Source organism: Excalfactoria chinensis, chromosome 6 (assembly GCF_039878825.1).
Source record: "Excalfactoria chinensis isolate bCotChi1 chromosome 6, bCotChi1.hap2, whole genome shotgun sequence".
NCBI classification, from domain to species: domain Eukaryota; kingdom Metazoa; phylum Chordata; class Aves; order Galliformes; family Phasianidae; genus Excalfactoria; species Excalfactoria chinensis.
The window spans coordinates 2,927,300-2,954,646 of record NC_092830.1 but is presented as its reverse complement, the minus strand read 5'-3'; the positions used below and the strand labels follow the sequence as shown (position 1 = coordinate 2,954,646).

Below are 27,347 nucleotides of genomic sequence, written 5' to 3'. Positions count from 1 at the left end.
CTGGGCAATAATCACAGAATGGCACTGGGTTGAAAAGGACCACAATGCTCATCCAGTTCCAATCCCCTGCTATGTGCAGGGTCACCAACCAGCAGCCCAGGCTGCCCAGAGCCACATCCAGCCTGGCCTTGAATGCCTGCAGGGATGGGGCATCCACAGCCTCCTTGGGCAGCCTGTTCCAGTGCATCACCACGCTCTGGGGGAACAACTTCCTCCTGAGATCCAACCTCAACCTCCCCTGTCTCAGTTTAAAACCATTCCTCCTTGTCCTGTCACTGTCCACCCTCACACACAGCCATTCCCCCTCCTGTTTATAAGCTCCCTTCAAGTACTGGAAGTCCACAATGAGGTCTCCCCAGAGCCTTCTCCAGGCTAAACAAGCCCAGTACCCTCAACCTTTCCTCGTAGGAGAGCTGCTCCAGCCCTCTGATAACATGAAGTAGTATGATTCTGGCTTTTCAGCAGATGTATTTAGAAAAACCATAGCTTCTTCCACACTGACATGAAATAGCATTACATTGTAACAACAGGATGTGAAATAGAGCTGTTCCTGTTGCGAAACACCCACTCTGTCAGACCTGCTGGCAGTTTGGAAACAGGCCTACAGGAGAGCCAACAGCAAGGTGACAATAAAACACGAGGTTTGGGAGGCTGCCTTAATTTGCATGCTTTTCTAGGTGCTTTTCCTGCTGTGCCCTTGATCCCTTCCTCCCCCATGAACTGTAGTTTTATCCTACTCACTAAACACAACATTCTTGGAAAACACTACCTAAGAATTCTGACATCCCTCTCCAATGAGTCCTTTGCAGACCTCTGCTGTGAGCACCTGCTATGTCTTACAGGAAAAAAGAGGCTCCTAACATTTGCAAACATTTGTTTTTAAACAAATCAAAGTTCATTTTAAATGCAGCATGTAAAACTCCAAGCCACTCTACTTATTCACTGTCATAACTCGCTGGAGTATCATCAGCTACCAGCACCTTCTAATTAAGTGGCTCCACAGCAGGAAATGGCTGGCAAAAGTAGTTAAAGCAGCTCTGATCATGTCTGATAAGAGATTTACATAAACAAACTAAGACAAGAAGCTGGCTGACTTGTTGCCCGGGTAGTATGTGAGCTGGAGAAGCAGCCAGGAACCAGGTTTTGAGGTTAGGCACCACAGTACTGATCATTTGTTTTTGACATCGTTTGCTAACAGAGAAGTCCTGCAGAAAACAGCTGAGAGAAAAGCAGATTAAAAAGCAAAATGGGATATCTTGGAGCCCTCTGAGAGCCCTTCTGGATGAGTATAAAAAGAAAGGGTTTCACAGTTTAAGATAGCAAATACTTGTCAGTGTAGCTACACTCCAGTTTTATCCCTTCACATCAAGCTGAACTCCCCAGCAGCGTGTTAGAAATTGGAGAGACTCCAGCACGGTCACAGGAAACAAAAACCCTCGTGCAGTATTACCTGCTGACCAAAGTACTGTGCTGAAATAATTTGCTTCTCAAAAGAACGCTACTGGGAGAAGCATTCCCATAGGTTGCAGAGAACCCAGGCCTTGCAGGGAGAGGCTGACATCTGGAGCAGAGCTAGAGAAGCAGTAGGTTTATTGCAAGTATGACAAAAAGGAAAACACACTGTTGCCCACGTATGTGTGATTTCTATCTAGGTTACCACAGATCACAGGTGGCAAGTCTGTCACGCCGCTTTGGGCTTCATTAGGATGCGCCTGAAACTAGCATCTCATGTTTTGCTGAGCTACTGGCTCTTAGTGTTTCATTCAAAGTACATCTCCACGAGTGTTAAAAGCACCAGATAAGACAACAAGCCTTTGGCACCTGTAATCCCAAAGAGAAATACTGCTTGCTGTTGTCCTGCAAAGGTTGCCTAGCTATCTGTCTGAACAGAGGAACTTTTATTCCCCCATCCTTCCATATTCAATTCCTAAAGATAATAAATAATAATACCACCAAGAGGGATTTTGAAGTAGCTTTTGATGATTGGTGCACTAAGCACGTACCTCCTCTGTTAGTTCTGATGGAATGGAAACACACGGGCTGGCTAATTAGTTTTCTTATAACACAAGAGAATTATTCATTCTTTTAATAGCTGTAGGCTCCACACTTTCTCTAGTGAACAACCATAACCTGTATTCTCTTCAAGGCAGATGACAGTGGGAGTTTAGTGGGTTGGCAGCTGTAATGCAAAGCTCAGTCCCTCTCTGTCTGGAAAGGTGCTAAAGTTGGGTCCCACAGAAACTGAACTTCCAGAGCTTTCCTTTCTGTACCTACATTCTTTGCAGGAATGCCAACTGGTGGCAGAACAAGCATTATTTTCTCCTTGCCCTCACTGCCCACCTATTCCGTGCTTCTCTCACCAGCAGGATTGATAAGAGTACCATCAATAAAGAGAGCTAGGGAAAGCATGCTAGCATGTTTTCTTATAGCAACACTCACATGCCAGAATCACCTTCTGGAACCCCTAAGTTGCTTACATTGAACACAGTAAGAAAAGCGCACTGCAGGTAAGGAGAAGGATCTGCTGTGTAATGGGACATCAGTTTACGCAAGCAGGGAGGTAAACAAATGAAAGCTTCCTCATTTTCCCCTCTATGCATCAGAACTAGGGTAGAAAATAAACATAACCTGAATTGAGCTTTGATTCTTCTTATTTATTAAGTCTCATAGCACACTCCCCCAGTTTTGCAAGTGCACTCCTTCAGCTGGAGAGAGCAGCCTCAGTAAATCTATGCTACTTGCATAACTGGCATCCAGTTCAGGTCTAACTGATAAAAAGCTTTAGAACATTCACAAGTAACAGAAGAACTTAATAAATGGCTCTCCTGCCCTGTTCTGTCACTGATATATTTTTGAGTAATGACCAACATTGATTTTCAAAGTCCATTATTATTTGGATATTGTGGAGAGAACACACACACACACCTTTCCTACTGTTCCTTTATTTAGATGTACAGATGTACCTGGAAGGTCTGATAAATTCTGTAGAACAGAAGCGTCCTTATGAATGTCTCTCACTAGCTATACCTGGTACGTGATGCATTGGGCACGCATTAGAAACAAAGCACAAAGGTAGTGCTGCCTCAGATGGCATAAATGAACACAAGCCCCACTGGCTTCAATCAAATAAGATGCTTAAACTATCCTGTCATCTTCCTGGCTTTATACAATTAACCTTGAAAGTATCTTCAAAGCACTTGGTAAGAGACATGACCAAGCTATCCTGAAAGGGGGCTAAATCATATTGTTGAGGAGCATGGTGCAAGCTCAACCTGTTCTTTTTTCTCCCTTCCATTTGATACAAGGGCAGAGTATTTCCAAGAGCATCTAGATTTAGGCAAGTCTTCATCAGGTTCTGCTGTCAGAAAGGTCTATGGTCAGTAATTAACACAGTGTTTCTTTCTAGGCAAAGCTGAAGTCCTTCGCTGCCAAAATCATCCAGCTCCTGAAGGAATGGACTGAAACTTTCCCCTACGATTTCCAAGATGAAAAATCCATGAAGGAGTTGAAGGAGATTGCTCACAGGATCACACAGTGTGATGAGGTAGGGGGGAAAGGGGAGGAAAAAAGAACGTTGAGTTGGAAAGCAGTATCGGTGACAACCTTTACACGTCGTTTATCACATCACAAACTGTTGCTCCTACACACAAGGTTTTCTAAATGGACTACAGCAGCTGCTAGGCTGCCCTGTAGCTGCAGGACAAGGGCTGAGTAATGAAGTTAATGGTCCATTAGCAGGAGCTATGTATAATCACCAAGCGTAAGAGACTAAATTCACAACTATATGAAAAATGATGCAGAAGGAGAAAAGAAAGAACAGCGATGGCTAATGGCACAGTGTAGTTAAATTGCATAATGAATTATGTGCCATCCTTTGTGCTCTGTTACTGCTCGGTGTCCAGGTCTCACAAAAACATCAACTAATTATAGAAGCACAGAATGGCTTTAGTTGGAAGAGACCTTAAAGATCATGTAGTTCCAACTCTCTGCCATAGGCAGATGAGGCTGCCCAGGGCCTCACCCAACCTGGCCTTGAACACCTCCAGGTATGGGGCACCCACAGCTTTTCCAAGCAACCTGTTCCAGCACCTCAGCACTGAGATAGCTCAGCATCCTCCAGCTCAAGAAGAAGATGCTTAGGAGGGACTTCTAGGTGCCACCTATTTTCACGAAGTTCTCTGAAATTCTCTGAGCTGTGCTAGGTTCCCAGTCACCAATCCTACCAGGTCTGGGGGATGGGAAAATACAAAAACACCCCAGACCTTCCAAAAAGGGCAAGGGAATCGTCTGTAATGTGTTTGTGTGAACACGAAGGGTTACTTACAGAAGTTTCTCATTGTTTTGAAGGCCAAAACTTCAAGATACTCTTGAGAACAAGTAACAGGAAATGGGAAAACAATTGTATTGTAAGCTGTTTTTGTTGATTCAGGCACAGAGAAAATGAAGAGCAGCAGGTTTGACAGCACTGTGTGAATCAGTGATAGGGCAGTGACAGGTGTTACCAGGTTGTCATAAGGAACTATGTCAGTTGGGTTGCATCAGCAAAACTGTTTACCTGGCTTCTGCTAAATGTCACCGCATCAGTAAGAAGAGAAAAGCCCTTAGGATTACATTATGCCTTCTACTCCCTCTGTAAACAGGAGAGAGGTTTATGTTGGCAGAAATACAACTGTGAGAGGGAACTATGCAAAACAGCAATCGCTGAGCATGTGTATCTTGGTATTTTATCTGTCCACCATTTTGAACTGGAAAAAAGTTGTGACCTTTCCTTCTTCCCTCTCACTTCCATGTATGAATAAATTCTCAAGTGGGAGAAAAGGCCTCAGGATGGCTCAGCACTCTGGTGTCTGAAGCTTCCGGGATGATGTCCCTTATTTGCAGCATCACAGTATTTATCCCCTTAACAAAGCTACACATCATCAAGAGCTGCACGCTCCTGTCTTCTAGGAGACAGAATGCGATACTGACAAAACAAAGCAGCTCTTACTCTCAGTATCTGTTGCCTCTTTCCTGTTCTAAGAAAGTACCCGCACTGTGCATTACAATGGTAATGATTCAGACTTCTTCTAACTGCCCTATTAAAGCTCTTCCAAACCCTCCAGTAGGGCACTATTCTCACATAGGTGATAGCAGAATAAAAGAAGAACGGACAGAAAGCAGCCACGCTCGTCCTCGTAATATAAAGCTGTGTATCAGTTGGGTACAGGGCTGTTGGTACACAGACACGGACAAATTATTTTCAACTCACTGACACTGGAAACTGAACTCCAAGTCACAGCTGCTCAGCCCAGCTGAAACTTTCAGCTTCATTTTCTGGAGTGATAAGAAAATTTAGGATAAGACCACAAAGAGAAGTGCTAAAACTCTCCAAGAGCCCTTATCTAAATGTTAAGATACAATAAATTCCCAATAGCCATAGCTTTTAATATCGCTGCAGGTTCTTTCTACATTGACACCCAATATAGATTCGAATCTCGCCTGCCTTCAGATTTGATTCCCCGTGATCCAAAGCCTTGCTTTCCTCCTCATAGAGGTATGGCAAGTCAGGCACAGCAGCTGAGGTCAAGCAATTTCAACAGAAGGCCCAGTATAAGGGAGAGCAGAATTAGCTCCCTATTTTAGTTCCCTTGCCATTTCCAAGCACTTGTAGCACAATATCCAAAACGGCTCCAACCAGCTGCTGTTTAGCGGTAATCCAGTTGCTCATCAAGATGAGCTACACTGCTTCCAGCTTTTCATTTTATTCCACTTGGGAGTCGGATTATTGCCTTGTAAAGCAACATTCTGACACTATTATTGCTTAATTATAGCATGCAATATACAAGTATTCGATAGTCATCTTCTCTCATATCTGCTACATCATTTCCGCTATCACTGCACACGAGTGGCTTTGGGAACCATCACAGTCATTGCAGCTCTTTCTAGCGCATCCAGTCAACTGGCAGAAACCAACACAGCAAATTGTAAGCTAGGATCTAACTTTGTGGCTAACTTGAAGTGAAATAATTTGCACGAAAGCAGGAGAACAACAGTGCAATGGAAAAGGACTGTTAAGAATTGTTTTTTCCAGCAACAGAGAGGGCAGGACCACAATGCTCATCCAGTTCCAACTCCCTTCTATGTGCAGGGTCACCAACCAGCAGACCAGGCTGCCCAGAACCACATCCAGCCTGGCCTTGAATGCCTGCAGGGATGGGGCATCCACAGCCTCATTGGGCAACCTGTTCCAGTGCGTCACCACCCTCTGTTTTGAAAACTATCTCCTAATATCCAACCTAAACCTCCCCTGTCTCAGTTTAAAACCATTCCCCCTTGTCCTATCACCGTCCGCCCTCGTAAACAGTCAGTCCCCCTCCTGTTTATACGCTTCCTAAGCATATAAACTCATGTTTAAGGTACATAGTGTAAGAAGTTGTGTCTGGCTTTCTCATAGGAAAATGGCACGGTGAAAAAGATCATTAGCCAGATGACACAGAATCTCCTGATGGCTCTCTCTGCACGGAGCCAGTACCAGGAAATAAAAGAGAAATTCCGGCAACCTGCTACTGACAAAGGAACCATCCTCAAAACCAAGCCACAATCTACTCAGAAGGACATCCTGAGTGTGTGCTGCGACCCTCTGATCTTGGCACAACAGCTAACCCATATTGAACTGGTGAGATGTTAGTTTGCATGAATTGTTTTGTTTTCCATGTATTAAGTACTAATGTACTCACTACTACGTACTTTTCTGCCGGGTTCAGCAAAAGCCTCTAGTGCAATAATTAAATAAAAGACCAAGTGATGAACAAGAGCATCTAGATTATTTCCCATAGAAACACTTTGTACGTATCAGTAAAGAAAGCTTCAGGAAATGGAAGTTATAAAACTGCCTAATATCTTAGGTCTTATCGGTGCACTTTGCACTGAACTCTCTGTCAGCCTGTACAATGACCATCTCAAATCTTTCTGACTCAGGAACGAGTGAGCAACATTTACCCGGAGGATCTGATGCAGATTGTCAGCCACATGGACTCCCTGGATAATCACAAGGTACAGGAAGGGGCAGAGGGAGAAACAGAAATAAAGACTGATCAGGGTTCAAGTATACTTTGTCTATGAAGGGTGTCCATTTGCTAACCTTCTTTAAGCTCATTCCTTTAAACAAAATCCACTAAGATTTTGAACAAGACAGGACACCCTTAGTATACCAACGTCATCACGATAAAGCTTAATAAGCACATGGCCTTTTCTCTTACAGTGCCGAGGCGACGTTACCAAAACCTACAATTTGGAGGCCTATGACAACTGGTTCAACTGTCTTAGCATGCTGGTAGCCACAGAGATTTGCAGGGTAGGTACGAGCAGAAGATAAGATGGAAAAATAATCCTGTCCTTAAGCACGAGTGCTCGGTAGTGGTCTAATAGAGACTTAAACTGAAGCCATCTAATTAAAGATAACTGCCTCATTCAAGCATTAAATTATTGTCATGCTTATGTGATGAAGAGTTCACAGCTATATTTGCCTTTGCAAGCGTTCTCCGGTTTTGGGTCGCTTCCATAGTAACAGTCAAGTAGCAAGATGGAAGTTGCACTGAGTTTGAGTTGGGAGCTTAGGATCTTTACATATTTATTTTTAAACGCATAGATCAGTTCCTGAGGTATGCGTCTCTACAGATTAGAAGGGGAAACGGGTATATCAAGACATGGCCATTATTCCTCTTCACATCCAGGTTACACACCCTGTTCTTAAGTCTGTCTGCTGCTTCCTCCACAGACTTAAGCTTTTTGGCATATATTCTTCTGATAGCAGCTTGATGCTGCCTCCCTTTCCCAGCTGAGAAGCATCCAGCTTGGTCGTACAAGCTAAGACATTGAACTGAACATAAACAGAAAAATACACTCTTCCACAACTGGGCAAATAACTGGTAATGGCCTCACATACTATTTTATTACAAAAATAGATCTGAATAAAATATCCTCAGGCTACGTAATCAGATTGCTTAACTAGATACGGTCTTGAAGTCCCTCTTCAATCAGCTTGTAGTAGCGCCTTCAGTTGAACATCCTAACCAAAACCGAGGCCATCCCTTCCCTCTTAACAGATCTTGATTTTCCAGGTTGTAAAGAAAAAACAGCGTACCAGAATGGTGGAATTTTTCATCGATGTGGCCAGAGAGTGTTTCAACATTGGAAACTTCAACTCAATGATGGCCATTATCTGTAAGTACCCTGAACGCAGATGACAAAAGGCACTGCATTTTACAACCCAGCTAGTAAGACCACACTCATGCTTGCCTTAAGCTGGCTGACCACACCAGCACTTCCACAGGCACAGTATGCATCAGTGACAGAGGAATGCTTGTGTGTGATGGTAGGGTGTTACCTACATCTGTCCATTGAGCCAAGCTGCCTTCTGAAGTATAAGCTAAGTGCTGCCATTAGAATTAAGTATTTGCCCTTCAACTCAGTTTGTGTCTCCTTCCTCTCCATTTAGCTGGCATGAACTTGAGTCCCGTGGCACGGCTAAAGAAAACTTGGTCCAAGGTCAAAACTGCCAAATTCGATGTGTTAGAGGTATGTGTAAAGCTCAGACTTGATTTAGAAATCCATCAAACAGTAATATCACAGCGGAGGGAGGGATGAAACCAAGTCAGAGATCACAGAGGCACCTCTCTGTAGGCTATTTCTTCCTATCGTACCTTTCTCCACCAGCATCTAAATACATTTCATTCTTCAGGCAAGTGAATGCTTTTTTACATCCTTCAGAACCGATTAGAGTACTCCATCTAGTGGCCTGAATCTGAACCAAAACCAAATCTAATTGCAATTGATGACAGCGAGTTGGCATAACTGCCTGTTCTTACCCACCCCAGCAGTCACTCATTATCTCCTTTCATCCTCGTGTTAGCAATTGAATGAAAGCATAGAGCAAAGCTATTGTGCTATCCTCCTTTCAAGTGAGACAGGGATTAGAAAGCACAGAACTTGTGAATCCAGAGAACCTTGTGCTGATCAGGTCTATCTAAGTAGCTTAAAAAGGCACCCCATGAAATCATACAGCATGAACTCTGATAAGATCAGGCTTGTTTGTTTCTAGTTAATTAAGTAGTTTCTATTACATGACTACCTTTCCCCCTCTCATAAAAACAGCATCACATGGATCCATCCAGCAACTTCTGTAATTACCGCACAGCCCTGCAAGGAGCAGCACAGCGATCTCAGACTGCCAACAGCAATCGAGAGAAAATCGTCATCCCAGTTTTCAACCTCTTCATTAAGGATATCTACTTCCTGCACAAAATACATACAAACCGCTTGCCCAACGGGCAGATCAACTTCAAGGTAGGACTCTGTTTTATACGAACTCTAATGCTTAGGCAAACGTTTTGCATTGCAGTTTTTAAGTGTCAGATGTTTAAGTCATCCCAGCATTGCTATAAAGTAGACTAAAGGATACCTTCATCTAGGGGAAGTGAGGTTAAGGTCTCAATACCAAGTTCCTGTGGAAGCCCAGTGACTGCAGTTGCTATTGTGTTCTGTATCCAGCAGAACCACACACAGCCGCATATGCGGAAGAGAATACACAGGACTGCTGGCATTTAATTGCCTTCAGTTAAGAAGTCAGGTTTTAAAACGGACTAAAACAGAGACTGACTCACAAGTCACTTAATATGAAAGAATAACAGGGGAAGAGGTGGAATAAAGGATAGTAAAGAGCAGAAACGCGAATGAGACGGAGGCCCTGAAATTATAGAGAGGAATCAGTATTTGAGCGATTGTAAAGTTCTTCTAATTACCTCACACAGAAATTCTGGGAAATCTCAAGACAGATTCATGATTTCCTGACGTGGAAGCAGGTCGAGTGTCCTTTTGAGAAGGACAAGAAGATCCAGAGTTATCTGCTCACCGCACCCATTTACAGTGAAGAAGGTAAAGCCCCTTACTGAACTTTATGTAGTCTTACTTGAAGTAACTCAAGAGTTAACATGCAAGAACAGCATTTCATACGCATGTATTACCAGTTCCACACTGGCTGCTGATGGGAGTAAACCTCACCGGTAAAGTCTTAAGTTACAACTGTTATAAGACAATTTTATCTGTTTCACTTGAAGAACCGCACTGTTCTTTCTGTATTTACCAGCTCTGTTTATTGCATCCTTTGAAAGCGAAGGTCCAGAAAACCACATGGAAAAAGACAGCTGGAAAACACTCAGGTAAGAAGCTTCCTCAGCAGGAGGTATTTGCAGACCTACACACGCTAGTGAACTCTTCCTGAACACTTTTGCATATTCAGCTCAGTCTTATCTGTGGCCCGAGCACACCAAAAAACAAGCACAAAACAGCTTCTTGCCTCCTGCTCTCATATCCAGTAAATAGTTCCATTATGGCTTAAATGAATTTCACTTCTTTCAAAACCCAAATCCAATAAACAAGTCTATAGGATTCTGATAGAACTCCTACAGTTAACTCTGGCTCCAAGAGCACTGCTTGACACCATGAGAGAACGTGCTCACTTCAGGCTATCAAACGCAGTTGAAGAGTCTGTATTTGAGTTTCTATTGTACTGCAAGCAGTAGGTGAAGATGAAAGGGGAACATATGTTATTTGCCTGGGAGCATTCTGAAGGCTACAAAGTTTTTATCTGTATTTCAAGTCAGTATTATTATCGGATTTCAGAGAGGTAGGCTACTCTATAGCAGCTGAAAACGCTACCCTTTCGTAGAATCCTAGAATGGCCTGTGTTGCAAAGGCCCACAGTGCTCATTCAGTTCCAACCCCCTGCTGTGTGCAGGGTCACCAACCAGCAGACCAGGCTGCTCAGAGCCACATCCAGCCTGGCCCTGAATGCCTCCAGGGATGGGGCATCCACAGCCTCCTTGGGAAGCTTGTTCCAGTGTGTCTTCACCCTCTGAGTAAAAACTTCCTCCTAAGATCCAACCTAAACTTCCCCTATCACAGTTTGAGACCATCCCCCTAGTCCTGTCACTGTCCACCCTCATAAACAACCCCTGAAGAAAGGCTTCCAGTTACGAAAGATATGCCCGCTGCTAACCTTTACCAAAACTATAAAGCCTGTCACGATACACAGCTTTCTATTTTTATTACTTCTTTTTCTAGGACAACTCTGCTTAACAGGGCCTGAGATTTTTTTGGATCCGATCTGCAGACTTTGAAGCACACAGAATGAATGTGTTTTTACAACCTGAAAGACTCGGACTGAGTTAAGATGACCTCACTGGTTGAGGTCCGTTTTGTACATACAGTACGTTTTATGAATCAAAATGCGGTAAATATTTCACATGTCAACCTTAAGGCACTTAAGTGAAGGGTTTTGGTGTTTGTTTGTTTGTTTTTTTTAATTTAAAAAAAGAAATAAAAAGGGCAGGGCCCTGTTCTCAGAGACGAAGCGTATCACGGGAGGTGGGATCCTTGGGGAGATCTTATTCTATCAGCATCCAAATTGTTATTTTTTATTACTTCCGCCAAAATCAAACTAAAGTTCTAACACACATCTCAGCTACAGCCGCTGTTAAATACTCCACTGGACCAACAGCCTGCACAACACTCAAAATGTCTACCTGTGGTTTCATTCCCGTCGGCGAGAGCGATCGTATGTATGAGTGTTTGTAGGGTCAAGGCCTTAGACATCTGCAGTGAGCCTGTTCCTCTCCTACATCAGAAATAGTGCCTTACAAGGTACTGACGTTGTGTAGTGTACCTTCTGTTACGCTGGATTGGAAGCAAGGAAAATAAAAATATGGATGTCTCAAAACCAGCCACAAAGTACTTTATAAATGAAACGAAGATCACGAGACGCGTGGTCGAGCATACCTGCCTGTGACACTGATGGTGCAGCAAACCTATTTTTGTTACGCGATTTAAGGAGCAGATGGGGTAACTACTGAGGGTTGCGTGTGCATGCCTGACCACGCACACGTCTTCGGTTTTAATACTTCTGGGAACTATCCTTCCAATTCTGATTGCCAGAATAGTTTGTGTTTTCCTTTGTAAAAATCAGGGATTTCTTCTTAATTTTATTATTTTTCCTTTGAAAAGAAGGATGTTTAACCTAGATTATCTGTGCAAAACAGGTTCTATATGTACTTCTGCCAACAGTTGAGAGAAAAAAAATATCATTGTGCACAAAATAAAGGAGAGGGAAGTGAACTCAGATGTCCAACTAAGGCTAAAATTGCCAAAGAAGGTCAAAAGCTCATCTCTACTGACTTGGGCGCTTAAACCCCTTGGTTCCTTTGTAAATGCTAATCTGAAGTTCAAGACCAAAGCAAAGACCGATGTACATCATCAGCTTGTTCTAGTATTTTGCAAGCTACAACAGTCTGGGGCAGGACCCACTGAAATCTGTAGGAAAACAATATAAGGAACTAATGAAGCCTTTGAGTCTAGGTCAAGCTTAGAGATGGTCTGTAAACCCATTGATAGAAGTAACACCCATCATGTCCCAACTTCTCCTTTTCATCCTGAGTTTATATATATATACACCTATTTATCTACCCAAACGCGCATAGCAGAAGCTTAAGACTAAGCTACACATCTCAATATCTTTCTTTCTCCCCAATGTCAAGAAAAAAAAATAAAAAATAGGCTCAGATTGAAATCTTTATCAATTATGACCTATGAATATTTACTATCCTTTCCAGTAACTGTTCTCATGAGGCATGGAGGCCAGGTATTCTTCAACGATGACTGAGCTGGGCTGTCATATTCAAAGTTATCTCTCTTCACAAACCCTTTTCAAGTGCTGTTGGTCACAGCCTTCTCTCACAGATCATCATCTGTACCACTTCGTTTAGAATCGGTCAATTTTGAGTAGTTTCTTTGTATCCTACTCTGCTCCGTGTTGAAAAGGGAACAAGACTTGCCCAACCCAGGGTCAGGTTAATCCCAGTCCAGTTGCCTCTTCTTGCTGAGTGCCTACAGCCTTGAGCAGTGCCGGTTTCACGCAGCATCAGCACACACACACAACAGAAAAGGTTTGCGGTGTTGGCCCTGCCGTAGAGCGACACATTCAAGAGCCTTCCCTCTCTCTCCCTGTTCTCCCTCCTGCCCCTTGCTAAATACTTGGAATCACAGCAATGAGTTGGGGTAATAGGAGAGAGAAATCGCCATTTTGCTATTCCCGTAGCATTGAAATCAAAAAGGAACAAAAGCAAGTGATGCCTTGAAGAAGCAGGAAATAGTACAACAACTGTTGCCAGGAACAGCCTAGAAAAGGAGAAGGGATAAATTCTTATGATCTGCTGCTATTTTTCCCGTGCTGAAGAGTACCGACCTTCAGTCCTGGACTAGAGTAAGAATATTTATACTGTATTATTACAGTGTTTTGCACTTTCAGAGATGTTCTAGCTAGTAACATTGTTGGACACTATAAAAGGGATTGTATATCAGCTTTGTTTATGTAACTGAGATTTAAAAAAAGGGATGCTTAAAAATTTAAGGAAAAAAATAAAATATATATATATTTGAAATGCAATTTTAAAACACTTCCTGTAAATGTATTAAAAAAAAAAAAAAAGAAGCTTTCACATGAATGTGCACTTCACTGGTCAATCAGTCCTAGCATATACTTGAAATCAATGCAGTATCCACATTGGCTCCTCTTTCTTTTTCTGCCCTCAGTTTGATACATTCCTTAAATACTGTGTTTTGCTATTCTGAGCTGAAATGCTAAATATGAAGCTGTACCATAAAGCAGGATATTCTGTGTTTGACTGGATGTGCTTGCATTAATAAAAAAGAGTTGCTTCAACCAGACTCGACTGTTTCCGTGGCTGTTTTTCCACTTGCAAAGCAACCCAACCACCAACCAGCGGGTGAACCAACTGCGGAAGGTAACACCCTTGCAAAGAACTGTCTTCTTACTTCAGTTTCAATCCTGACTTATTAAGCCCCCCGAGCTGCGAGGCAAATCCAGCTTTCCTAATGCCTTGCCCCAGTCCTACCACACTACCTCCTATCCCAGGGACATAAGCCTTAACCTCACAGTTCAGGGAGCTCAGTCATTGTGGCTTGTTTGGAAAGATGATGTTCACCGATGCTCAGAGGATCAAGCAGACAGGACTCCCAATTATCACAATTCATATGCATATTACAGCCTCGCTTCCAATTACGGCCCATCCAATCATAGACCTTAAGGATCATCGAGTCCAACCACGACCCAACCATGCTACCCTAACTAACAACCCTCTGCTCAATCTCAGCCCGAGCACCACATCCAAAGGGCTTTTAAGCACACCCGGGGGTGGTGACTCAACCTCCTCCCTGAGGAGCCCATTCCAGTGCTTTACAGCCCTTTCAGTCACGTTTTCAGGGATATCATTGGCTTAAGTTAGCTATTTACGCACGTATAAGAAGAAACAATAAAACTGCTTTCCAGGCACCATTAGAGAACAACACCGTTATGATAAGCAGCAACTGAATACTGGCGAGATGTTCCTAGTGATAGCAGCACCAACTTCATTTACCACGTTCATAGGTAAAAACCTAACAAAAAACCCCAGCTTTCTTCTAGCAAATAACTCTCAGGCGGTGAAATTCAGCTGGTAGTCAAACATATTTTGGGGGACATAACACCACCAAGGACAATAAGAAACAAATCTCTTCCAGTCTGCAATGTATTTAAGGCGACCCCAGCATAAATGGAATTTTCTTTCCAAAATAATGCTTTTCATCCCTAAAAATATTTTTGTTTCCAGAATTTCTGCCTCCCTGGGGCGCGAGTCAGGGACATTGCTGGGAGACTTCCCAATCTGATCCGGCCTACTGACTACTATCCCCTGCTGATAATTCAGGCTGGCAGTGAGGAAGTCAGTAGGAAAAGCCTGAAGGTCATAAAAGATGACTTCAGGAGACTGGGGAGGGTAGTTGACAGTACAGGTGTACAAGTGGTTATTACATCTGTACCTTCAGTGACAGGGATGGATACTGAGTTGGGCCTAAAAACCCACCTCTTAAACAAATGGATAAGGAGTTGGTGCAGACATAGGTGTTTTGGTTTTTTTGATCATGGGAGAATTTACTCGGCTCCTGGCATGACAGCTGCAGATGGAAGCGGCCTGTCTCCAAGGGGTAGGAGGGTTCTAGCCGAGGAACTGTCAGGACTAATTGACAGGTGTTTAAACTAGGTACGAAGGGGGAAGGGGACAAAATGAGGGCCGCTGGGTCTGAGGCGGCAGTTCAAGGCTTAAAGCAGAGCGTGTTGGGTGCTGACAAAGGGGTTCAAAGGCATGGAGAGAGGTGGGGAGATGCTCCTGCTCTCAAGTGCCTGTATACTAATGCGCGAAGCATGGGGAATAAACAGGAAGAATTGGAGTTTTGTGTGCGATCGCATGGCTATGATCTCATTGCGATCACAGAGACGTGGTGGGACAGCTCGCATGACTGGAATGTTGTCATGGAGGGCTATGTCCTTTTTAGGAAAGATCGGCTAGCAAGGCAGGGTGGTGGAGTTGCTCTTTATGTGAGAGAGCAGCTAGAATGTATTGAACTCCACCTGGGGGAGAGTGATGTAGCAGTCGAGAGCTTGTGGGTGAGAATCAAGGGCCAGGCTGGTAAGGGGGACACTGTTGTGGGTGTGTACTACAGGCCTCCTGATCAGGAAGAGGAGGTTGATGAGGCCTTCCGTAGCCAACTGGAAGTAGCATCACGCTCCCGGGCGTTGGTACTTTTGGGGGATTTCAATTATCCAGATATTTGCTGGACGACCAATATGGCCAAGCATGCACGGTCCAGACAATTCTTGCAGTGTATTGAAGATAACTTTCTAATGCAGATGGTCGAGGTACCGACGCGGGGCGGGGTGCTGCTGGACCTTATTCTCACCAACAAGGAAGGACTCGTTAAGGAAGTAAAAGTCGGGGGTAACTTGGGTTGTAGCGACCATGAGATGGTGGAGTTCGAGATCCTGAGCGGAGGAAGCAAAACAAAAAGTAGGATTGCTACCCTGGACTTCAGGAGAGCCAACTTTGATCTCCTCCGGGACTTACTTGGGGCCATCCCGTGGGCCAGGGTGCTAGAAGGCAAGGGGGCCTGTGAGAGCTGGCTAGCATTCAAACGGCTCCTCTTCCAGGCTCAGGATCGGTGCGTCCCTGTAACTAAGAAGTCAGGAAAAGGTGCCAGGAGACCTGCGTGGATGAGTAAGGAACTCATGTGCAAGCTCCGCAGAAAGAAGAAAGTACACGATATGTGGAAAAAGGGTCTGGCCACTTGGGAACAATATAAGAATGTAGTCAGGGACTGCCGAGATGCGACCAGGAAGGCTAAAGCCCACCTGGAGCTGAATCTAGCTAATAAGATAAAGGATAATAAAAAAGGGTTTTTTAAGTACATTAACAGCAAAAGGAAGGCTAGGGAGAATGTGGGCCCCATACTAAGTGAGGGGGGTGTTCTGGTAACGGGGGATGCTGAGAAGGCGGAAATACTGAACGCCTTCTTTGCCTCTGTCTTTAGTGAAAGGGCTCTCCCCCAGGAATCCCAGCCCCCGGTGGTTGATGAGAGAATCTGGGGAACGGGAGATTTCCCTTTAGTCAGGGAAGAGGTGGTCCGTGAGTGCTTAGGAAACATTAATGTCCATAAATCCATGGGACCTGATGGGGTGCACCCGCGGGTGCTGAGAGAGCTGGCGGAGGTTATTGCTAAGCCGCTCTCTGTAATTTTTCAAAGGTCTTGGAGAACTGGGGAGGTGCCTGAAGACTGGAGGATGGCCAATGTCACCCCAGTCTTCAAAAAGGGCAAGAAGGATGACCCGGGTAATTATAGGCCAGTCAGCCTCACCTCTGTCCCAGGGAAGGTGATGGAACAGCTTGTGCTGGATGCCATCTCCAGACAACTGGGAGAAAAGGAGGTTATCAGGAGTACTCAGCATGGGTTCACCAAGGGGAGGTCGTGCTCGACCAACCCGGTGGCCTTTTATGAAGATGTCACTAGCTGGGTGGACAGGGGAAGAGCGGTAGATGTAGTCTACCTTGATTTCAGTAAGGCTTTTGATACGGTCCCCCATGACATCCTTATAACAAAGCTGAGGAAGTATGGGATAGATGAGTGGACGGTGAAGTGGATCGAGAATTGGCTGACTGGCAGAGTGCAGAGGGTTGTCATTGGCGGTGCGGTGTCTGGCTGGAGGCCTGTGACTAGCGGTGTCCCCCAGGGGTCTGTGCTGGGTCCAGTCTTGTTCAACATCTTCATCAACGACCTTGATGAGGGGATAGTGGCCACCCTCAGCAAGTTTGCTGATGACACGAAGCTGGGAGGATTGGCTGACACGCCTGAAGGCTGTGCGGCCATTCAGAGAGACCTGGACAGGCTGGAGAGCTGGGCAGTAAGAAACCGGATGAGGTTTAACATAAGCAAGTGTAGAGTCTTGCATCTAGGTAGAAATAATTGCATACACCAGTACAGGTTGGGGGAAGACCTGCTGGAGAGGAGCTCTGCTGAGAGGAACCTGGGCGTCCTGGTGGATGACAGGTTGGCCATGAGCCAGCAGTGTGCCCTTGTAGCCAAAAAGGCCAATGGCATTCTGGGGTGCATTAAAAAGAGCGTGGCCAGCAGGTCAAGGGAGGTGATCCTCCCCCTCTACTCTGCCCTGGTGAGGCCTCATCTGGAATACTGTGTCCAGTTCTGGGCTCCCCAGTACAAAAAAGACAGGGATCTCTTGGAAAGAGTCCAGCGGAGGGCCACAAAGATGGTGAAGGGCCTGGAGCATCTCCCCTATGAGGAGAGACTTAGGGAACTGGGTCTGTTTAGCCTTGAGAAAAGAAGGCTGAGAGGGGACTTGATCCAGGTTTATAAATACCTGAGGTGTGGGAGCTATAGTGGCGAGGCTGGTCTCTTTTCAGTAGTGCGTGGGGACAGGACTAGGGGCAATGGGCTGAAACTCCAGCATAGGAAGTTCCGCATGAATGTGCGCAAGAACTTCTTTACGGTGAGGGTGACGGAGCACTGGAACAGGCTGCCCAGGGAGGTGGTGGAGTCTCCTTCTCTGGAGATATTCAAGACCCGCCTGGACGCCTACCTGTGTGACGTGGTGTAGGGAGCCTGCTTTGGCAGGGGGGTTGGACTCGATGATCTCTAGAGGTCCCTTCCAACCCCTATAATTCTGTGATTCTGTGATTCTGTGATTCTGTGATTGTACTCAGCACTGGTGAGGCCACACCTCAAGTACTGTGTTCAGTTTTGGGCCCCTCACTACAAGACGCTGAGGCCCTGGAACTTGTCCAGAGAAGGGCAACGAAGCTGGTGAGGGGTCTGGAGCACAAGTCTTATGAGGAGCAGCTGAGGGAGCTGGGATTGTTAAGTCTGGGGAAGAGGAGTCTCAGGGGAGACCTCATTGCTCTCTACAACTTCCTGAGGGGAGCTGTTCTCCCAGGCAACAAACACACTCGCATGTCCTCCCCTGAGAGAAAGCTGCTCCCCATGCCCCACAGCACTTGCTGGCCTCTGCCCACACACCTCACTCCACCTCTGGAACATGCCAGCAGGAAGAGGCAAAAAAAAACCTGAAGGACAGCACCTCAGATACAGACTCTGACTATTTCTTAACTGTGCCATGTCACTATCAGGATTTTACAGCGAGTCAGCTACTGGCAAGTAAAGGGATGCCTTCCTGCAGCACAGCACAGCCAGAGCCACACCACAGAATCTAGGGGGAGCTCAGGTTCTGCCTCGAGGCTTAGCTGGGTAACACCACAGAAGACGATGCCGTTGCCATCCTTGCTGGAGGATCAGGCCCCGCCATCCACAGCTTTGTGTTGTCGCACTCGGGGCCGTAAGCAAAACTCCACAGAGCGAGGCCAAAAGCAAATCTGTCCATCTGTAGGTAGCCCTGCGCTTCCCGCCAGCATCTCCGAGGCCCGCCATGATGCAATGAACATACAGCGAGAGCAAACGAGAGGCCTGTGGGGATGGCTGCCGGATTCCTCTCCGGTGGCGCCGGAAGCATGGAACTTCCCTTTCCCCTTCCCTTTCCCCTTCCCTTTCCCCTTCCCTTTCCCCTTCCCTTTCCCCTTCCTTCCCCCGTGCCCTCCGCTCCCTTCTCTTCTGCTGCCACCCTTTTGTTTGCTTGATCTGCCAAATTACTTCTCCTTTCTTGTGCAGTGTTATCTTTCTGATGGCTTCTGCAGCATATTATTGCAACTTCTCATGTTTCCTGTCGTGGGTTAGCCTAAAATCTACCTGCACCCAAGACAGGGGGGCAGTCGGCCCGCAGGCCGCTGGCCCAGAAGGAAAAGAAAAACAGGGAAAAGGAAATAAATACAGCGGCAGCGATCTAAGGAGGCACACTTATTTACTAAATACTATATCGGAATACAGAATAACACAATATAATACAATATAATTGGAATTAAAGCTAACGAATCGAGTAAAATAAGAGAGAGTGAGTCCCGAAACCGAGAGGCCTACTGTAACTCTAGGCGAAACGGCTGGTACGCTCCCACACGGCTCTCCCCCTGGCTGGCAGGATCCAAGAGAGCGAGTCCAGCACTGAAGTGAGATTATATAGTCCTGGTCATTTGACTGACCGTGGTGCTCCCTGGGACATGTAGTCTTCCTTCTGTGAGCAGCAGATTCGTCAAAATTATCTATGCTTAACATGATGTTATGATGTGGAATACTGATAGCAAAATTACAACATTGCAAAACCATGACATTCCACCCCTTATTCTACATCATTACATTATGCTTATTATACACACACACACACATATATAGTTGTGAGCAATCAGCAACCTTATGTTCTTAACAATTTATATCTATTTTCATGCAAATCCTTAGGCTGAAAAATAAAACTTTATAACTTAACACCCTATTATTTACTAAGTTGAGGAAAATGGCAAAACTGCCAGAAAAGGAATATGACAGCGGTGAAAGGGAAAGGCAGCGCTAGTGGGGCGTCCCCCACATCAAGGTGCACCCATCCTTTCCCAACCACCACAAATTCCCTTTGAATTAAACTTCTTTCCACGTGTGCTCTACACATGCATGGCCAGTGCATGATATAGAGCCCAGATGGAAAAACTTACTTATAGGATGCCTAGCTTACGTATACGGAAAATGTTTTCTTAACATTAATTCATCTATCTTAAGTCCTGCACCATAATTGGACATTCGTCATATATCTTTAAGGCTCTACTTATATATACAAGAAATTATTGGCTGCACTCCCCCAGCATCAAATTCCCTTGTGGAACACATTGAACATCCCCATTTTTGTGCATCACCCACCAAGTACATCCAGGTCCCTGGGCAAAAACAGTACCTCGGAGAGGTTTTCCCTTTCCAGATGCTGGAAGGACCCAAACCGCTTTTCCTAACACGCTCTTTACGTGTACTACAGGAACCTTATCTCCCTCTACGGTACGTAGGGAGCTGGATTGGTTGGGACCACCACGATTACCAGATCCTCGAGTGTTGACCAACCAGGTGGCTTCTGCTAAATGGTTTTCCCAATTTTTATATGTTCCGCCGCCCATTGCTTTCAACATAGTTTTTAACAATCCATTGAATCGTTCAATTTTACCAGACGCCGGTGCATGATAGGGAATATGGTAAATCCACTCAATGCCATGATTTTTGGCCCAAGTATTTACAAGGGAATTTTTGAAATGAGTTCCATTATCTGATTCAATTCTTTCTGGAGTGCCATGCCGCCACAGGACTTGCTTTTCCAATCCTAATATGGTGTTTCGGGCGGTAGCATGGGGTACTGCGTATGTTTCAAGCCACCCAGTGGTCGCCTCGACCATGGTGAGTACATACCGTTTACCATTTCGGGATCGTGGCAAGGTGATATAATCAACCTGCCATGCCTCCCCATATTTATACTTTTGCCATCGCCCTTCCCCCCAAAAAGGTTTCATCCTTTTGGCTTGTTTAATTATAGCGCATGTTTCACAGTCATGAATGACTTGAGCAATAGCATCCATAGTTAAGTCCACCCCTCGGTCTCTGGCCCACTTATATGTTGCATCTCTTCCTTGATGACCCGACGTCTCATGGGCCCACCGAGCTAGGAATAATTCACCTTTGTTCTGCCAGTCCAAGTCTATCTGAGCCACCTCAATCTTGGCAGCTCGATCAACCTGATGGTTGTTTTGATGTTCTTCAGTGGCCTTACTTTTAGGCACATGCGCATCTACATGGCGCACTTTTACAACAATATTCCTTATTCGGGCAGCAATATCTTTCCACAGTTCAGCAGCCCAAACAGGTTTACCCTTTCGTTGCCAGTTGTCTTGTTCCCACTGCTGCAACCACCCCCATAAGGCATTTGCCACCATCCATGAGTCAGTATAAAGATGAAGCATCGGCCACCTCTCCCGTTCAGCCACTTCTAAGGCTAGCTGAACAGCCTTTACCTCTGCAAATTGGCTTGACTCTCCTTTACCTTCAGTGGCCTCTGCAACTTGTCGTGTGGGACTCCATACAGCAGCTTTCCATCTGCGATGTTTCCCTACAATACGACATGATCCGTCTGTAAATAGGGCAAATTTCTTTTCATTTTCTGGTAGCTCGTTGTATGGTGGGGCCTCTTTAGCACGTGACACCTCCTCTGCGGGCGATGTCGCAAACTTTTTACCCTCAGGCCAGTCCATGATCACCTCTAGGATTCCAGGACGGCTGAGTTTCCCCATCCGAGCTCGTTGTGTGATTAATGAAATCCACTTACTCCAAGTGGCATCAGTAGCATGATGGGTGGAGGGAACCTGTCCTTTAAACATCCAATTTATTACTGGCAAGCGAGGTGCTAGAAGGAGTTGTACTTCGGTACCAACTACTTCAGAAGCAGCCCGAACCCCCTCATACACGGCTAAGATCTCCTTCTCAGTTGGAGTGTAGCGCTCTTCAGATCCCTTATAGGCTCGACTCCAAAATCCTAGGGGTCGGCCTCGGGTCTCTCCTGAGGCTCTCTGCCACAAACTCCAAGTGGGACCTTTTTCTCCAGCAGCAGTGTAGAGGATGTTCTTTACATCCTGTCCCGTCCGTACTGGTCCCAAGGCCACGGCACGGGCTATCTCTTGCTTTATCTGCTCAAAAGCTTGCTGCTGTTCAGGACCCCATGAGAAATTATTCTTCTTCCGTGTCACCTGATAGAGGGGGCTCACAATGTGGCTGTAGTTTGGGACATGCATTCTCCAAAAACCCACTACTCCCAAGAAAGATTGGGTCTCTGTCTTGTTGGTGGGCGGAGACATAGCAATGATTTTGTCAATCACATCTGCTGGGATGTGACGACGCCCATCTTGCCATCTTATACCTAAGAATTGAATTTCTTGGGCAGGCCCCTTCACTTTGCTGCGCTTAATAGCAAAACCAGCTTGCAAAAGAATTTGGATTATTTGTTTTCCTTTCTTGAAAACTTCTGCTGCTGTATCACCCCACACGACAATATCATCAATATACTGCAAGTGCTCGGGAGCATTACCCTGCTCCAAAACAGCTTGGATCAAACCATGGCAAATGGTTGGGCTGTGTTTCCACCCCTGGGGTAGACGGTTCCAGGTGTACTGAACACCTCTCCAGGTAAAAGCAAACTGTGGCCTACATTCTGCAGCCAATGGGATGGAAAAGAAGGCATTAGCAATGTCAATGGTGGCATACCACTTGGCTTCTTTTGACTCCAGTTCATACTGGAGTTCTAGCATGTCTGGTACAGCGGCACTCAATGGTGGTGTGACTTCATTCACACCGCGGTAATCCACCGTCAGCCTCCATTCTCCACTGGCTTTACGCACTGGCCATATGGGACTGTTAAAAGGTGAGTGAGTTTTGCTAATCACTCCTTGATTTTCTAGTTGACGAATCAACTCGTGAATGGGAAGCAATGAGTCCCTATTGGTGCGGTACTGCCGTCTGTGCACCACTTTGGTGGCAATTGGTACCTCTTGGTCTTTTACCTGGAGCAACCCCACAGCAGAAGGATCATCTGACAGATCAGGTAAAACTGACAGCTGCTTAACACCGTTTGTGTTAACAGCAGCTATTCCAAAGGCCCATCGATACCCCTTGGGATCCTTAAAATATCCCATCCTGAGGTAATCGATACCCAATATACATGGAGCCTCCGGACCAGTCACTATAGGATGTTTTTGCCAGTCTTTACCAGTGAGGCTTATTTCGGCCTTCAATATAGTCAATTCTTGGGAACCCCCAGTCACTCCATGGATATGTATTGATTGTGTCCCTTGGTGACTGGAGGGCATTAGGGTGCACTGTGCACCAGTGTCCACCAGGGCCTTATATTTCTGTGGTTGAGATGTGCCAGGCCACCTAATCCACACAGTCCAGTATACTCTATTGTCCCTTTCCCCCCCCTGGCTGGGGGCAGGGCCCCTCTATTGGTTACCTCGACGGCTTGCGGCAACTGGAGCCTTCCCCCTTCTAGAAGGGTCCGCCTTGATGACTAACTTGCGTTGTAATTCTTTCACTCGTGCCTGGAGTGCAGAAGTGGGTGAATTACTCCACTTCTTTATATCCTCTCCCTGGCTACGCAGGAAAAACAACAAGGCAAAACGTATGACCTTACTGTTGTCATTTGCTCCAACATGAGGACGTCTCTTTTTTATGGTTGAGATCTTCAGTGATACAGGACGGGAGGATCTTGCTTGGTTTAGTTTTCCCGATAGGTTGTCGTGGGAATCCTGGTCCCCATCATCTTGTACCATCATGGATCCATCAACATCGGGCACGGTAGTCAACATATCTATAATATCATTCTGCGTGTCTTCCACTTTATCTAACTGTTTAATTGTATTTTCCACTTTATCTAACCGTTTAATTGTATTTTCCACTTTATCTAACCCTTTAATTACGGCTGAGATGCAAACTCCTATAGTGTTTATAAATAACTCAATTCCATGAATTTTATCAATCAGTTCACTCACAGGGGGTTCCCTTGCCCCTGTGCCATATATTATTGCTAGTGCACTAGCATGCTCTCTTGGTGCAGTCCTTGTAAATGCACGCCACATAAGGCGTGAAACACGGACTGTCTCAGGATCATGTAATTGGTTGGGATCATCATGTCTGAAATTAGGGCTGTATAGCATTTCCACCACAGCACGTTCTCTCAAATGTCGAATACCGGTCTCTATATCAGTCCATTTCTTTTCCTCAGGTGTCAGATCCTGTTTAAGGGGAAATCTTTCTTTTACTGCTAACAGCATCCTCGTCCAGAGGGTGTAGGACTCATCTTGGCATGTGCCAATACCTCTATCCACACGTGAGTCCCTGGAAACACTACCCAGTTGGCGAGCTTCATTGCCATCGAGCCACACACTGTTGGCCCCATTGTCCCAACATCGAAGTAACCAAGCAGCTATAGATTCTTTTGGCTGGCGTGCATAGTCCTTTCTTAGATCCCGAATTTCACTCAGTTTTAAAGATCGATCAGTAAGAGTTGTGATTTTTTCCTCACCTCTTGCTCTTCCAGGAGTCCTTGGTGTTGATGGCGGCAACTGTATTGATGAGGACCCCCCATTTGAAATTTTGGGGGCAAGAAATTCTGGCATAGAAAATCTAATTCTTGGCTCCTCCTCTCCTATTTCCTCTATTTCCTCCAGTTCACCCTCCCTTTCTTTTCTCTTTTCTTCTGCCTCCTCCTGCTCTTCTATCACCCTCTGCTCTTCTACCTCCAGTGGTTGTTCTAACTGAGTTGAAACTCGTTTCGTTTTTCGTCCTCTTACAGGGGCAACCAACATTGAATCTGGTGCCCCCTGTGATTGATCAGATTGGCTGATTTTAATGCCCTCCAAGTTAGGTTGGAGTCCGTCTCTGAGGGCGTTCAGTTCAGATTCAAGGATGTCCCTCTCAGACTGGAGGGTATCATACATGGACTGGAGGGCACCTATGTGATTCCGGAGGGAGTTACGATCAAACAGGATGGCACCGTACTCAGTCTGGAGGTTGTCGCGCTCGAACCGGAGGGTGTCTCGCTCAGATCGGAGGGTGTTACGCTCGAACTGGAGGATGTTGTGCTCGGACTGGAGGGCATCATATTCAGACCGGAGGGCATCTCTCTCGGATCGGAGAGTATTACGCTCGGACTGGAGGGCGTTGTGCTCGGACTGGAGGGCGTTGTACTCGGACCAGAGAATGTCGCGCTTGGGCTGGAGAGTGTCGTGTTTGGACTGGAGGGCATCGTGCTCGGACTGGAGAGTGTCGCACTCAGACTGGAGAGTGTTGAGTTTGGACTGGAGGGCGTTGTACTCGGACCGGAGAGTGTCTCGCTCAGATCGGAGGGTATTACTCTCAGAACGGAGGGCGTCGTACTCAGACTGGAAGATATCATACTCGGACTGAAGGATGTCCCTCTCAGACTGGAGGGTGATACGCTCAAACTGGAGGGCGCTGTACTTAGACTGGAGAGCATTGTGCTCTGACCGGAGGGTGTCTTGCTCAGACTGGAGGGCATTGTGCTCGGACTGGAGAGTGTCAAGTTTGGATTGGAGGGAGCCTTTCTCATTCCTGAGAGCCTCTCCCTCATACCAAAATGAGTCTCGTTGATGTAAGAGGTCTCTTCTCTCAACTATGAGACTCTCCTTCTCAGCCCAGAGATTCTCTCGCTTGGCCTGGAAACTCTCTCGCTCGGCCTGGAAACTCTCTCGCTCATTTCGTACTGCCTCCCTGAGACTCTCTTTCTCAGCCTTAAGACTCTCTCTCTCAGCTTCCAAAACTTTTTCCCTCTCTGCCTTTTCAGCTCTGAGACTCTCTCTCTCAGCTTTGAGACTCTCTCTCTCAGCTTTGAGACTCTCTCTCTCAGCTCTGAGACTCTTTGGAATGGTATTGAATAAGGCCCGATAAGCTTTAGCCAGGCCCCAAGTCATCTGTGCCTCCTGAGATCTTCCTGAGCCACAACATTCCTGTCTCAAATATTCTATCAAACTTTCGGGATTCTTCAAGTGTTCAGGAGTAAAGCTCCATGACACTGAAGATGTCTTTCCCTTAAAAATCTCTCCAAATCCTCTCCACACTCCCTGCCATTCAGTATTCTCTGGTTCTGGGGAAGACTTCCTCAGAATGTTATAAATCCAGATACTGATAAATAGAACAATAAACAGTAAGTTTAGGGAGATTGACACGAGAAACTCAATTGACAGTGTGGTCAACTGGGCTTTCAAAAACTGTATAAAAGATTCAAAAAAAAGAACGAGGAACATGCTCGAAAACCACCATTTCTGTAATATTAGTTGCTCCTTTTGGAGCTTCTGGAGCTGTATGCAGGTACCAAGTAAGCATTTCTAAAAATGGTTTCAATCGATTGTATATGCCTATAGCCCCATAGATAAAAGTGGCGAGCTTAATTATGGCCCAATAGGTTTGGATCATTACAACGGAAGAACCAATAGCATGCAATGCTTTGCAAAATAATTCAATTAGAGGCCACATTCTTATTTATTTATTTATTTATTTTCTTCAACAGCGGGGAAAAAAAAGTAGAGCTCAAGTTTACAAAATATACTGGGCTGTTGGCAGTCTGCCTGGATTTCAAGACCTCAAAGTTTGTAAACTATTCCGGGGTATTGGCGGTCCGCCCGGACTTTTCAAGGTCAAGCTCCCAGGTGCAGAAACGTAAACTTAGATAGCTCCTTAACGAGAAAACTCTGTAAAAACTCTGCAGCTCTGTAAGAAGCTAAAAGAACAGCAGAAAAAAAAAACGGCAACTTGCCACAGCTGAAAAAAAAACGGCAAAACGGCAACTTGCCCGATTCTCCACCAAAATCCTGTCGTGGGTTAGCCTAAAATCTACCTGCACCCAAGACAGGGGGGCAGTCGGCCCGCAGGCCGCTGGCCCAGAAGGAAAAGAAAAACAGGGAAAAGGAAATAAATACAGCGGCAGCGATCTAAGGAGGCACACTTATTTACTAAATACTATATCGGAATACAGAATAACACAATATAATACAATATAATTGGAATTAAAGCTAACGAATCGAGTAAAATAAGAGAGAGTGAGTCCCGAAACCGAGAGGCCTACTGTAACTCTAGGCGAAACGGCTGGTACGCTCCCACACGGCTCTCCCCCTGGCTGGCAGGATCCAAGAGAGCGAGTCCAGCACTGAAGTGAGATTATATAGTCCTGGTCATTTGACTGACCGTGGTGCTCCCTGGGACATGTAGTCTTCCTTCTGTGAGCAGCAGATTCGTCAAAATTATCTATGCTTAACATGATGTTATGATGTGGAATACTGATAGCAAAATTACAACATTGCAAAACCATGACATTTCCTCAACTGTTTCTAACAACTTCAGAATCTCATGAGCATGCTTGATTCCTTTCCCTTGAGCTGTTCACAGCCCTGTTTCTTTCCATATAGCCCCATGAGCATGTACAACACCAATGGGACTTA

At 45.5% G+C, this 27,347-nt stretch overlaps 1 protein-coding gene across 3 annotated transcripts in view; it reads left to right on the top strand.

Moving 5' to 3' along the window:
* The window catches only part of RASGEF1A (RasGEF domain family member 1A), a 124,083-nt gene extending 110,325 nt beyond the window's left edge, over positions 1-13,758 (top strand). For all 3 annotated transcript variants that reach the window (XM_072339430.1, XM_072339427.1, XM_072339429.1), the window contains 10 exons: positions 3,407-3,544; positions 6,434-6,655; positions 6,958-7,032; positions 7,241-7,333; positions 8,100-8,202; positions 8,477-8,556; positions 9,133-9,324; positions 9,789-9,912; positions 10,124-10,196; positions 11,101-13,758. In XM_072339430.1, coding sequence (XP_072195531.1) covers positions 3,407-3,544; positions 6,434-6,655; positions 6,958-7,032; positions 7,241-7,333; positions 8,100-8,202; positions 8,477-8,556; positions 9,133-9,324; positions 9,789-9,912; positions 10,124-10,196; positions 11,101-11,125 — 1,125 coding nt within the window. In that variant the 3' untranslated portion in view covers positions 11,126-13,758. The remainder of the gene's footprint in view (positions 1-3,406; positions 3,545-6,433; positions 6,656-6,957; positions 7,033-7,240; positions 7,334-8,099; positions 8,203-8,476; positions 8,557-9,132; positions 9,325-9,788; positions 9,913-10,123; positions 10,197-11,100) is intronic.
* The last annotated feature ends 13,589 nt before the right edge of the window (positions 13,759-27,347 follow it).